Here is a 14958-nt window from a genome sequence, read left to right on the forward strand (position 1 = left end):
AAAACAAATGTAAGGCAATACTACTTAACACTATTATGTAAACAGTACAGAGGAGGGACCCATTATTAAAATGGAAATAAGGAATTGTCTTTTAAGTGTGTATGCATGCACATACCTACAGATGTGCGTATAGCTATCAGAAGTACAAGTTCACGTGTGTTTCGTGCACCTGGGGCTCTTGATTTAAAAACTACAGCTGAGAACACAAGTTATCTTCATAATAGCACAACATGCAATATTTTAACTTACTGGTCTTGGTAAGCTGTACTGATACATTTCTGGCCTATATGTTGGCATCCACTGTACTCCCCCTCTGGGTCGGGTCATGGTACCAGGAGCACTGGTCACAACTTCAGAATATGATAAATGTTGTGCTGAAGTATGAGGATCTTGTCTGTTCTGCCCTCCATGGCCTGCTGATGCCAGACTAAATGCCTCTTCCAACAGCATATGCATTTGTTGTCTAACTTCATCGATAGAAGGCTGGGAACTTAAAGTAGATGTCTCAGAATGGACTTTAGCCTGACGGGATCTGGTATAACTTCGAGGTTCATTGACCTGATCAATATTTGTTTCTTCTATCATTTCAGGTTCAGTCTGTTGGATAAAATAAAAGCATTTCATACACATAAGAGGAGCAGTCTTGTATTGCTTTTTTACATATTTTCTCCAATATAGTTAAACTACAAGTTTCTCATGTCCATGCAAAAATGGCATAATTCATGAGACCATATGCTACAATTTTTATGTCAATTTCAGCTGTGATTGCTCAGCATTTCTGCCTATCAGACCCCATGATTTCAAGTCAGACAATCAAAAAATGAAGGACACATAATTAGTGAGCACAGTTAGTGTAAAGAGTTTGGCTTAAGTGACAATAAGCCTCTTGTATTCCCAGCACAAGTTATTCAGTAAATTGTGGAATGTGAATGTATGGAATTGTGGAATGTATCCTATGCTATTAAATATCAGGATACATAGGATGCATTTATGGCACTGATATAAAAAGATTAGGTGCTCTTAATAATTTTGAAATATTGTTATCTAGATTTTAAGGCCTTCAAAAGAGGGATTTTTTTTCTGTAGTTGTAGGACACCAATAAAATGGGGCTCCATTAGCACTTGGGACCTTTGGTGGCTCCATAATAAAACTATCATATTAATAATAATGTATTAGGACTCAATCTGAAGTCCATTATGATTATTGAACATTTTAGGGTCATTTTTGAAACAGGTGCCTACACACTTCCTCCAAAACGTATGTTTTTTAGTCACAAACAGGTAACACTATGGGCAAAATATGCAATTACTGACACAATTGCATACAAGTCCAGAGTTCAGAAAGGACAAAACTCTACAACTCTAAAGATCAAATTGAGCTGCAGAGGCTCAGGTAATCATGCCCAATGGGGCCAATCCTGCAAAGGCTAAATACACAGGTTCAAAGCATTTGAACAATTAGTCATTTTGAACATACAATTGTACATCTGACGAGCACAATTAACTGTGCAATCCCTACATGTTTTTTGTAAGTGTAAGTTAGGTGTCTAGTTTTCTAATCATGGCAATAAACAACAGATCTATATTAAAACAAAGAACATTATTTCATATCAAGACGTATTTGCTAAATTCTTCTTTTAATGAGCAATTGTTTTATAGTTCCCAAAGAACAATAGCTACCCATTATAAAGCAATTTCACATTTATTACATCTCATTGCATTTATTTCTATGTAAAGTAGCCGTAAATTACCACCATTCTAATTTGGTTGCCTTATTTACCCATTTTCTATGGGTTTAGAATCACTAGACAGGAGCTCAGGCAGTGGATACCCAGGCACTTTACTTCAAAAAGTGAAGAGCTGAAATTTAGGAAACAGATCTGAAACATAGTAACAGCCAGAGAGCATGAAGACTGCTTGAAAAAAAATGTTTCCCACTTTTCACTGCGCTGAAAAATTTTCCTGCAAATGCAAGAGGATGTGTGACACGCCACTTCCATATCGGCGCACATAGCAAAATTCAGTCTGCACACGGACTGTCTGTGGCTGGGGTGGGACCAAGCAGTTACGAGTGTGGAAGGAGACTCAGGGTTGCGGGGATGAGGACTCTGGCTGGAGGTGCAGGCTCTGGAGTGGGGCGTGAGTCACGTGTTTGGGACACAGAAGGGGACTCGAGGCTTGGGTCAAGGGGTTTAGAGTGTGGTAGCAGGCCCACAGCAGAAGGCTGGGGTGTGGGTGCAGGGTTTGGGCAGGAGTTAGGGTGCAGGAGGGGGCTGAGGGTTGAGGTGTGGGATTTACAGAGCGTGAGGGTAGTGGAGGGGGCTTAGGGCAGGGGACTGAGGCATGGGATGTATGCCAGGGCAGCTGCCATTTGGTGGTGGAGAACAGGTGGCTCCGCGATACCCCATGCTCACCAGTGGGTACTGCCCCCCCACACCCCCATGCACAGCTCCCATTAGCCATGATTCCTGGCCAATGGAAGCTGTGGAGATAGAGTTTCCTGGCACTCATGGTGACACAGTCAACAAGAAAGAATGGCAGTATACAGAGCAGCCTCCACCTGCCAGAAAGGGCTGGCCCAGAATACTGGCCAGGGGTCTGAATTGCAGTCCCTAAAGCTCCTTTCTTAATCTGGTCCTGCTGCTGGGGGCAGAGGGGTGCATCTCTTCTCCAGCCACAGCAGCTCCCTGCTGCTACAGGCAGAGGAGCATGTCTGGTCAGTATAGTACAGGTTGAACCTCTTTAATCCAGAACTCTCTTGTCCAGAAACTCCATGGTCTGGCATGATTTAAATTAGCTGGCTGACCACTTATGGGTGTGGCTAAGTTTCCCATGGCCCTATAAAATTTGTTTACAGCCACCAGTCCTGGCTCTCAGTGTTCTGTGCTGTTATTTAGCTATCATTTGCCCCTAAAAATCTTCTAAGAGCCCAGTAAGCAGTGAAAATGTTGGTTCTGCTGCTAGACACTACTGACCTCCTTTGGTTCAGCAAATTCTCTCGTCCGGCACTGGTCAGGTCCCAGGAGTGCCAGATGAGAGAGGTGAAACCTGTACCGCAATGCAATTTGCAACACCACAGATTGAATGAAGTCTGACTACATATTTATCAAACCAAGCACTTCTATTGACTGTTGAATTAAATTATTGCACAAGTACAATGTGATAGGTCTTTTTGTTTATCAGGTAAATGGACTTTAAGAACTGAAAAATAACCAAATATTTCTTTGTCCTGTCTATTCTCAATGAGAACATACACTGGTGCATTAATTTTCCCATATCCACATCAAAAACATTCTTTTAGAGTTGAACTATTTTTCTTTTCACAGTGACAGGCTATCAGTAACCTAGCAGCTACCAGCAGATGAGACATCAATTCTTCATTTCCTTTTGTGTGCCAACTTCTTCTAGGAAGCCTCTGGAGGATTAGCAAAGGTTTATTTGGTAATACATATAAAATAATTTGTGATATTGCTAATGGTATTCCAATACTGTAATGGACTAGACACATCCACCATATATGCACAAAAATCTTTTCATTCATCACAATTTTTCTACCTTATTTCTGTCCAAACTCTCTATATTTTTCACCTGACTTGAGAGGTATACTGAATCTTAATGTAAATTTTCTTTTACTGTGCTTTTCAGATTGAGATTGCCAGATCTCTTTTCCAGATTAAACTCCATTCCTCTGTGTTTATTTATCCTGATATTTCCTACTTCTAGATTCTTTGAACCTTTCTTGAAAAAGAAGAAAATAGTGCTAAAATACACTGTAAGAATAATGATTCCTTGTTAGCTCAGATTGCGACAACCGGGCTTATTACTAATAGGAGGATAACCAAGCAGATTTTGGAGGGGCTGTTGTGAAGGATAAATATTTATACAAATTTTAAAATCCAGTTGCATTAATTCAGAGGATGACAGAGACCCAGGACACTTAGAATTTACAATCCCCAGCCCTAGGCCCTGGATGTATTTAACGTCTCATTGACAGGATCATACTAAAACCAAAACCAACACCAATTAACTCCGTATATCACTAACATACATATTAAAATTTTAGCTTTAATTGTGAGTTTGCACTGCAAGCAAAACTCTTCATTTTTGGAACGCTTTTTGGGTTTTGCTGTATGCAAACTCATAACTGAAGAAAAATCTAGTTTACATGCAACATCACTTTTAATGTTAAACACTGCAAGTCCATTCAAATACTCTTGTCCCATTTTGGAATGAATGATGATAGTTCTTTACCTCTTTTAACACATTCCATGTGCATTCACCTGAAGCTACTGATCCAAGGAGACTGACAAAAAAAAAACAACAAGTGATTCTCACAAAACTGAGTGAGTGACTGGGCAACAAATTGGCAAATGAAACTTCATTCAGATAAATTTAAAGTAATGCACATTAGAAAAAATAACTCCAATTATACATACAATATGATGGGGGGATAATTTAGCTATAATTAATCAGGAAACAAAGCTTGGAGTCATAATGGATAGTTCTCTGTTCAGCTGCTGAATATAGATCTTCATCACATAGATCTCTGAACTCCCAAAGGAATCCAAAAAGAGTTCAAATTTGTCGCAGTGTCTCAAATTGACATCTACGACCAGATTTAATTGAGCCTCTACAGATGCTCCAACTGGATGGATCCCACAACCAAAAAATGCCTTTCTGTATCACATTAAAATGTTAGGCTGCAATTGGTGGAAAACTCAAATTAAATGTCAATACCCTGTACTATTCATTTGGACTTAGACAGCACTGTATGCCATTGATCATGAATCTTTTGAGTATCTTTAAGAAGTCATTCAGTGTTATCCCTCTCAAATTGTGTGCTTCAACTGCAAGATTAGTTTGGTGGATCTTTTTTAGCAGCTTCATTCACATGGATGACATTAAAATGCATTCACGTTTGGATGTATACTTCTGAATTGACTTAAGCTCAGTGCAGTGTGAACCTGTGCTATGAGAGAAAGAGATTCAAGCTCACTTAAAGCCTTTATCACAGAGCCCATACAAATACTGTGCAACTTGTTTAACACCATCAATTCATGCTGACCACCTGGTTGTCAATGCCATGAAGGGAAACAGACAGATGCTGCTTCAGTATTTCCCACTTTCAAGGACAGCTATTGAAGAGGTTGTACAATTGCTGGATAGTCTCAAAGAATGTGGTTGCTTCCTTGCACAATTCAGTGAAATCTATGCAGATGAGATTTAGTGTGTGGGTGCCACAACTGGAGATAATACAATTTGGATTTTGCTGAAGAAGTATAGTTTGTACTCCTTTGTACCCCCCAGCCATTTTGGATCCACTTTCATAGGCTTGGCCAATGCAGACTTGAAAATTTAATTTGAAGCCTTCCAGAAATTCTCATACACAAGAGATAGTTTCTATTCCACTTTGTGAAATTATCAAACAAAATGAATCATTCTTCAATTGAAACCTTTGAACATCCTGCAATTTTAACATATTGAACAACCAATGTCATCTGTTCTTTATGAGCACAGACTGGAGTTGCATCAACAATAGCTGCGTCTACACGTGCACGCTACTTCGAAGTAGCGGCACTAACTTCGAAATAGCGCCCGTCATGTCTACACGCGTCGGGCGCTATTTCGAAGTTGAAATCGACGTTAGGCGGCGAGACGTCGAAGTCGCTAACCCCATGAGGGGATGGGAATAGCGCCCTACTTCGACGTTCAACATCGAAGTAGGGACGTGTAGACGATCCGTGTCCCGCAACATCGAAATAGCGGGGTCCTCCATGGCGGCCATCAGCTGGGGGGTTGAGAGATACTCTCTCTCCAGCCCTTGCGGGGCTCTGTGGTCACCGTGGGCAGCAGCCCTTAGCCCAGGGCTTCTGGCTGCTGCTGCTGCAGCTGGGGGTCCGTGCTGCATATACAGGGTCTGCAACTAGTTGTTGGCTCTGTGTATCTTGCACTGTTTAATGAAAGTGTGTCTGGGAGGGGCCCTTTAAGGGAGCGACTTGCTGTTGAGTCCGCCCCGTGACCCTGTCTGCAGCTGTGCCTGGCTCCCTTATTTCGCTGTGTGCTACTTTGGCGTGTAGACGTTCCCTCGCTGTGCCTATTTCGATGTTGGGCTGAGCAACGTCGAAGTTGAACATCGACGTTGCCAGCCCTGGAGGACGTGTAGACGTTATTCATCGAAATAGCCTATTTCGATGTCGCAACATCGAAATAAGCTATTTCGAAGTTGGGTGCACGTGTAGACGTAGCCAATAATTGAAAAGTACTTTGAATGTCATATATCTTCAAAATTGTTGCAGGTGAAGCAGATAGTCAAGGATGACAGGAAGGGGTGTGTGAGGAGGTGTGGAGTGAGTCATGACTAACCACTGTGAGAACTGCGTCCACTTTTAGAGATAGGACTTGCCGGTAGACTCCCATCTGCTGTTAACAAGAACCCTTTTCGCTCCCTCGAGCATGCGCTTTTGGCATCCTGGAACCATGAAGGAGACATGCATGGAGGTGCAGCCTGAGTGGATTGGGGTGAAGGGTGAGGCCAAAGTCCCGGGATATTGTCCCAGTGTCACTTCAGTTTCTTCTCCGGTGCTGTGCAAGAGTTGGGTGGTGCCCCCAGCCCTAGACTTCCATGGTGCCTTGTGCGAGCAGCATGGAGACTTGGAGCAGTGCCACTGGCACTCCATCTCCAGCACCAACAGTGGGGGTCTTAGTTTTTTATGACCTCTTATGCACTGGAGTAGAAGAAACCGAAGCTGTTGGTGCCAATGGTGCTGATGATGTTGGAAGCATGAATGCTGGTGGCTTCGCTCCAAAAGCGCCTGTTTGAATGGTGCTGGCTTAGATTGTACCAGGGTAGCTGCAGTGACCTTTTTGATAGGTGTGGTCTGTGAAGATGGGTCCAGAGGCCAGGAATGTGCTGGGGAAATGTCTGCCTGAGCAGCTGGGGTGCTGACCAGCATAGAGGGATGTGCAGACTCCACACCCTTGGTCTACTGTGCCAGTTTTTCAGCAGAGGACTGCTCTCGGGCTGGTAGTTGGAGAGGCTTTTTCATAAAGATAAGTCTTGAGCCTGTTGGCTCAGTCCCTCCTGGCCCTTCCTTTGAGGCTGGAGCAGTCGGTGCAGGGTTGAGTTTGGTGACCCTCATGCAGGCACTTAATGCATGACATGTGTCTGGAGGAGGTAGGCATGGCTTCCCTGCACGTTGCACATTTCTTGAAAGCAGGTAGCCCAGCATGGCGATGATGGAATAACTAAACCTAACTAACTTTTTTTTGAACTTTAAGAAGGAAGATAACTAAGATAAGAACAGCTAAAAGGTACAATAACAACTAACTCTTCTTTGTCTTTCAGCGAGAGAGAGAACAAAACTTTGTCTGCTGCCAAGGATGGTTGAGAAGGAACGGAGGGGCCTATGCTGCGTACACTCCAGATGGCATGAGGAGGCACTACTGTACATGCACAGAGAAGGAAACCACAGCTACAGTAAAACCTCCAAGCACTGGCACAGGGATACACCCACACCCAGATTGAAACACCCATGGGGACACCACTCATAGAAGAATCACTAATCACAGAAGCTACTTCAGTCTCCGGTCATGCAAAAGAAAACTTGGATGTGACCAAAAAACTGGCAAACCCCAAGATCCCACAGTGATTTAAATCAATTTTTTTTACAGATATATATAGTGTCTTTTGTTGTCTCTGTTGTAACTGCACTGTGTATAACAAATTGAAATTCCTTGGTAAAAAAAAGTCAAAATTTGAGGTCTCTTCTCTCCTGAGGCCCTAGCCAAATGGCCCTCCTGGCCCTTTCCCCTCTGATAGGGCCTGTTTATGGCTGGTTTCTATTATTTACTGTTCATTTTCATTTAAAATTGAAAAACTTTCACATTATAAATATTTGGGAATAAATATAAGTATGAAATTGTCAAGATCTGGCTAGTATTTGGATGTCATCTTTGGTTGTAGCTAAAGGTGTCAGAATAGTCAACTGGCCTTGTTAATAGAGTCATCACAGTTGAGAACTACAATAATGTGTCTGACATGACTTCTTCATTAAACTACAGAAGCACAACCTAAATGGAGCTACTATAAAGGCAGGTGGATAATTGGTTAGATAACTGTTCCCAGAGAGTAGCTGTCAGTGATTCACTGTCATGCTGGGAAGGGCATAGCGAGTAGGGTTCCACAAGGATTTGTTCAGGGTCAGTTTCATGAATGGTTTAGACGATGACAAACAATACGCCTATAAAGTTTGTGAATGATACCAAGGTGGGAGGGTTTGCAAGTACTTTGGAGGATAGGATTATAATTTAATTAAAGTTATAATTCAACATGATCTGGACAAAATGGAGAAATGGTCTGAGATAAGTAGCATGAAATGCAATAAGGACAAATGCAAAGTATTCCACTTTGGAAAGGAACAATCCGTTGTACCTATACACAATGAGAAATGAGAGCACAGTAAGGAGTACTGCAGTAAGGGTTCCAGGGGTCACAGTGCACCACAAGCTAAATGGGTCTACACTGTTGGAAAAAAAAAAAGAAAGGCAAATATAATTTAGGGATGCTTTAGCAGGCGTGTTGTATGTAAGCAAAGAGAAGAAGCTCTTTTGCTCTGCTCCATGCTGGATTAGGCCTCAACTGGACTACAGTATCCAGCTCTGGACACATTTCAGAAAAGATGTGGACAATCTAGAAAAAGTCCAGAAAAGAAGAACAAATATGATTAAAGGTCTAGCAGCCAGGACCTATGAGGAAAGACTGAAAAACTGGGTTTGTTTAGTTCAGAAAAGAGAAGACTGAGATGAGATGGGACATAACAACAGTTTTCAAATACCTAAAAGGTTGGTACAAGGAGGAGGGAGAAAACTATTCTTCTATGCTCTCAAATGAGCTCACACAGGAAAACAACCTATCACCATTAGCGTGCATTTTCACAAAACAATCACTCCGTACTCGATGTCTCACTCCTCAGCTCAAAGGAAACCTGCACAACACCTTCAAAACAAGAGCTGGGAAGCTTACACTCATAGTTCTGCTAAACGCTAAAATCACGGGCTTATTAAAGACGCTGTTGTAATAAGCCATAAATCCGATCTGTAACCAAGTAATGTCCCCTTTTTTGACCCTGTGATTGCAAGAGTATTAGCTGGCCACTACAGTTTGAATGGTCTCTTTTGTTAACTACTATGCTAAACAGTCTGTTCCACCTTGTACCTATGACACTGGTCCCAAACCGAAAAAGAGCTCTGTTTAAGCTCAAAACTTCTCTTTCATCAATACAAGCTGGTCCAATAAAATATATTACCTCACCCACCTTGTCTTTCAAATATCTTCGGACCAACACTACTGAAAAGAACTGAAAATATTGCAATACCATTATATAAATCAATGGTATGCCATCACCAGAAGATTTGTATTCAGGTCTGGCCATCTAAGAAAGAAATAGCAAACATAACAGTCTAGAGAATGCAAGTAAAATACTTATAAAGGAAAACAAGAGTTCCACACAGGATAAATTAAAAAATTGGGACTGTCAAATTAGGAGAGCAAACAGATAACAGAGCATGTGATACATTAGAAAAAAAATCATTAGTGGTACAGATGTGGTAATTGGGTAATCCTATTTGCTTTTTTCTCACAATACAAGAGAAAAGCAATGCACCGTATTGCCAACTTATGATTTTATTACCAGTCTTGCAGTCTATGGTGTTTTATTAAATACTCAACTCTCACAAATAAGTAAAAATTCTCAACTTTCATTTAAAAAAAAAAAAGGCAATTTTCTAGCCTTCCTGGTAGAGGAAACAGCAAGAAAGTTTGATTTAAGCTTAGCCTAGGAGCTTTAAAAAATAAAACAAATCAAAACAGAAGGAAGATAGATGGGAGAAAAACCAATTAATAATTTCATAATTTTAAGTCCATGTCATGATTTTGGGGTAGCCTACTTCATTATTTTGAATGGTTGCCAGTACTGCACATATATACCTAATAATTCATCTGTGGAATGAATTGCCACAAGAAGTGGAGTCTAAAAAAGAAAGATTAGACAGAGGATGCCCTCAAGAACTTCAAATAGAGCTAATCGTAAGCAAATTACCACAGCATAGCCTCAGCCAACTATAAACAAGGGAAAAAGGAACAGCAAAGACACATTTGATACACATAAACCCTGGAGTCTGAGATTAGGACCTTTTGGAAAGTGAATGAATTAGTTATACTATTTACAGCTCTTTGGAATACGTACACTGCTCCTCCCTCTCACCCAAAAACAGCTTTAATTCCACAATATGCAATCCTCGTTCTTGTATTTTGAGTTAATGACAAAAATTCACATCTAACTATAGAAACATTTCAACTGCTGATATTTCTGAGCCATGTTACCTACAACCTGTCCCAAATCCATTACCCATTTACACCTAACAGATTTGCTTCTCTTGGGTTGACACCCATGCAGCCAACCCCACTTCATTATACTTCACCTTATCCCTCTTGTGAGGGGTGCATTTAGTCAGGTCCCAGCAACGGAATCACTTGAGTGCCCCAGAGGAAAATGGAGGGAGAGTTACTAAAGGAACTTCCCCCAGATCAATTATGAGAGAAAACAAGGGAGAGTTACCTGCTGTGTACATGTTATCTGCTGCCTAATCCCAGACATCTAATTATAAAATAGCAGTCTGATTAAACCCTTATCAAATGTCTCTTCTCCTTATTTTGGTAGAGCCAAACAAAGCAGAAAGTGTTTTTTCTTCATTTCAATTTATCTGCCTCAATTCAATGAAAAATGAAAAAAATGGATTAAAGTTAAAAGCAGGAATTTTCTGTTCCAATCTAACTAAAAATAAGACATGAGAAGATAAGATCTACTTGTTCTAAAATGTTGAAGTAACACTTACTGGGCTAGCTGCCCCACTGCACCTTCTCTGACTATCTCCGAGTACCCTCCCACCCCCGCCCCACCGCTATACAGGTGTCAAGACTTGGACCTTTACATGCCCCGGGGGGAATTCCGTACTGGGTTTACACTCATGCCAATACCTAGTTTGCAGCCCTATAGGTATCATACACAACTAACTCAATAGCCCCAAATGAAGTTTGACCCTCATTGGAATCCTCTGACAGCATGTTAGCAGTGATACAGAAGCACTTTCACAGAACAAGAAACAATTTATTTTGTCCCAAAGATACACAGTGCTTGGAGAAATAGATTTAAACAAAGAGGTCTATATGCAAATTCACTTAGCTAACCTTCATCTTTCCATCTGCAACTCAGGCATTACTGTCTCATTCAGAATCCGAGCAGGGAGGAACAGTTTTTACCTACATAGCTTACAGCCTCCTTCCTGTCTCTATGATTCAATCTGACTCTCAGCCTTTACACCACCAAACCCTGGCCAGCGTCTCAGATCACCCCAAGCCTCTATTTCCTTTATAGTGTTTCCTTCATAGCTAGGTCTCCTTTTAATCCCAGGCTTAGATCTGGGAAGAGTAAAAATATCCTGTGAGTCAGCCAGCTAGGCCAATTCACTCACCAACTACTGGCCAAGCCACTATTATCCTGATGCCTTTGAAGCGGTGTACCTGAGGCTAACCTCTGTCATTTTTTGCCTTTTCTGCTAGGTTCAGTAACCTAGGCAGTAACTCCTTTACAGCACCCTAAGATTTAATTATAGGCATTCTGCCACCTAAAAGTACTAAACTGAACAGCAATTCAAGACACACAATATCCATAAAAAATGCCAACATGTTCCCAAGCTAGCAAAGTGACATTCACAATTTTCTAACACAATAAAAAAGTAAAAGTTAAGAATCTGAATAAACATATGCAGCACTGTATAAATGCTTAAGTATATGTGTATACACATAATTTATCCTCCTGGGAAGAAAAACAAATTCAGTGTAATCAAATCAATATGTTTTAATGGCTACCAACCAGTGAATGTTAACTTTTGTTTAGGAAAATAATTTAAAAGTACAAAAGAGGAATACAAATGATTATTTAAATCAAGGTTTCTGACTTGCTGATTTAAATTATGATTACAATGGCTATTTAAATTTCTTATCTAAACAATTCACCCTGGTTTAGACTTTCATGAACATAATCTCTCACATTGCTAAATTCTTTCAGTTATCTAAAAACCAGTGGTTAGCAGTTGGTGCTGCATGCAAAATGTCTCATTCTCCACAGATTAAAGGACACCCAGAGACACTGCCTCATTTTGCCTAAGTTCCCTGTCCATTTTGCACTTCATCTCTAAGACAAGACCTTCTGGTATGACTGAGCTGCAGGATTTGAGATGAGGCTGCAAATACTGCATTATGACTCTGTTTTATTCTTTTGCTTCCTTGATTGAGAAATCATGCAGAGTTTGTGTGGCCTCAGCATATAGGCTATACTTTTTTAGTACAGACTTCCAAAGAGAAAATTGTGTTAACTATTCTTACACTTCAAAACAAGCTGCAATTAGAACATACATTAAATAGTCTGCATTTGCTTTCAGTAATTTTGGGCATTGAAGAGATATAATGTTCCTTAATGTTAAACTCAAATACACTCTGGTTAGCTTAGCCTGTAGGGTTTTTTAATTTTTTTTTTTAAATACTGAATTTAGGATTTTCTCTGCAAACTTCACTGAATGCATCTGATAAACTTACATCATATCCACTGTTGCGGATCCCACGCCTTGGTCTCTCCCGTGTAACTAGAAGATCCATCTCAGTTTCTCCTGGGCTAGGGCTGTTCAGAGACTGTCTGCTTCTGTACATAGAGTTCTTTGTTGGCTGCCTGGAGAAAATTCAATGAGAAAATATTAAAATGAAGGCAAAGCACAAACATAAATGACACACAATGTTCTGTAATTATAATCTTTATTCTAACGTTATCTTAGTTATAACAAAAGATCCAAGGATACCCTTTCTATACACACACAAGTGCTGGAAGAAAGCAAAATTACATAAAAGAGATCATTATGTACTTTGTTTTCCATTATTAAAACACCAAAGTAAAAGGCTGAAGGTCATAGGTACCATAAACTGGAGGTCCCGGAGGAGCTAAGTTCCAAGTGAACAGCAGGATCCTTTGTGGTATATAGTTGATAGGTTTTAAAATCATTAGTTGTAACTAACATAAGCTTGTCAGTTCAATGAGTGCAGCAGGTGCTGAGAAACTTTGAAAATCAGGTAATTTTATTTAGGTACCTAAGTAAAGGATTAAGTATGAAACTTTTACACCAACATTTGGCAACTGTGACCTGGAGTAAGTACTTCAAGAATATAGAATAGAACACCACTAGCTAAATAAGGATTAGAGCTCAGGAGAAGTGAATTATCACTGGGTCTGATCCTCAACTGTTACTCCTTTGCTAGATGCTTGCTGTACAAGTAGAAAACAGTGAGAATTTCTCTGAGTAGAGGAATTTACCTGTGGAGTAAAGTGCATGCACCAATTGTGCATCACTTGCTTCAGCCTGCCCGGCATAATTATGTTCCAAGGCAGAGATGAAGTTTAAGCAGCTTTTTCTGACACTTCTGTGACCTGACTGGGTAACTATGCCAACTTTACCCACACGCATTCTCAGCCCCTGAGGCTGGAGATAGCAGGGTATTCTACACTCAAGCTGATTTCTGACTGGCTTAACTGTCCCTTTAAGAAAAGTGCTATTATGAAGTGGTGTAACTTAGCACAACCCTGAGGGTGCTCCAAGATGCATTGGAAAACAATCCAATGCCAGGATCAGGCTAGTGCACAGGTCACAGTGCTCAGGCAATGGATAACCAAGCATAAAAACTATTCTGTAATCATAGAATTTAGGGCCAGAAGGGACCACCAGACCATTCTAGTCTGATTTCCTACACATCATAGGCCACCAACATCACCCACACACTGAATCCAATAACTCACATTATACCTGGTGGAAAACACCTTTCTGACACACCTGGAAATCAGTTAACTGAGCATACGAGAGAGAACAGGAGAGAGTGAATGGCAAACAACAGATTTTAGACACGATAGAGATAAACCGTAAATGTCCCTAAAATTTTTGGCCTAAAAATAGCTGTCTTGGCTTGAATATATATGGAAAAGAACAACAAAAATTAGAGACATGGAAGGACTTATATATTAGAGAGATTGAAAAGATCAAAGCTACTGCAAACAGAGCCACGCAAAGGAGGCATGTGAAAAACAGAATGGCACAAAGTCCAATCAAGTACTACTATTTAATATATAGCATACAAGAGGTTAATGAAACTAAGAGACAACACATTTAAAGAACCTGATAAAAGGAAACACTTCTTTGTATGCTGTGGAATTATTCCATGGAAATTATAACCACAATGCATAGTTGAATCAAATGGATCAGCAGAATTCAAAAGCATTGGACATTTGCATGAGTACTAAGAATAGCATCGAGTTACACTAGCTAGGATTAAATATTTAAAGTATATTAACCATCAATCCTAAGGCCCTGATTCAACAAAGAGCTTAAACAAATACTTCACTTTAAAGGTGGGATTTCAAATGCACCTATGACTTCAGAGAAATTGTCTTCCTAACCCATAATGGAGTTATGGTGTTTTGTAAACAATTTAAAAAATGCTGTTTTCCACAAATCTCAATACACAAAGATCAGTCTGAATAATGCATTTAATTTATTTTTCTCCCATAACATTGTATAAGTGGCATACATACTATTAATGTTAATGGTAGTGATACCAGTGAAACTAGAGGGCAACATGCCACTCTTCTAGGAACTCTGAAATCTCCATCCTTTACCTACTTCTAAATATGTTATCTTTAAAAATGTGAAGATTTATTAGTCTTCTGCTAAACTAATCAGCTCTAAGAGTGATTGTTTCTATTATAAAAATTCAAGTATATCAGTTCATCTCAGATAGCTGCACTATAACTGCAGTATCATCATACTGTATTCATCCAATAGTATGTCACTGACATACTTGAC

At 40.2% G+C, this 14958-nt stretch overlaps 1 protein-coding gene across 1 annotated transcript in view; it reads right to left on the reverse strand.

The window, feature by feature from the left end:
* The window catches only part of KIAA1549L (KIAA1549 like), a 213262-nt gene that overhangs the window by 21939 nt on the left and 176365 nt on the right, over positions 1-14958 (reverse strand). Inside the window, exons 15-16 of the mRNA XM_074998972.1 lie at positions 12653-12782; positions 250-597 (exon numbers count right to left, since the gene is read on the reverse strand). Coding sequence (XP_074855073.1) covers positions 250-597; positions 12653-12782 — 478 coding nt within the window. The remainder of the gene's footprint in view (positions 1-249; positions 598-12652; positions 12783-14958) is intronic.

This window comes from Carettochelys insculpta, chromosome 6 (assembly GCF_033958435.1).
Source record: "Carettochelys insculpta isolate YL-2023 chromosome 6, ASM3395843v1, whole genome shotgun sequence".
In the NCBI taxonomy this organism is placed as follows: Eukaryota; Metazoa; Chordata; order Testudines; family Carettochelyidae; genus Carettochelys; species Carettochelys insculpta.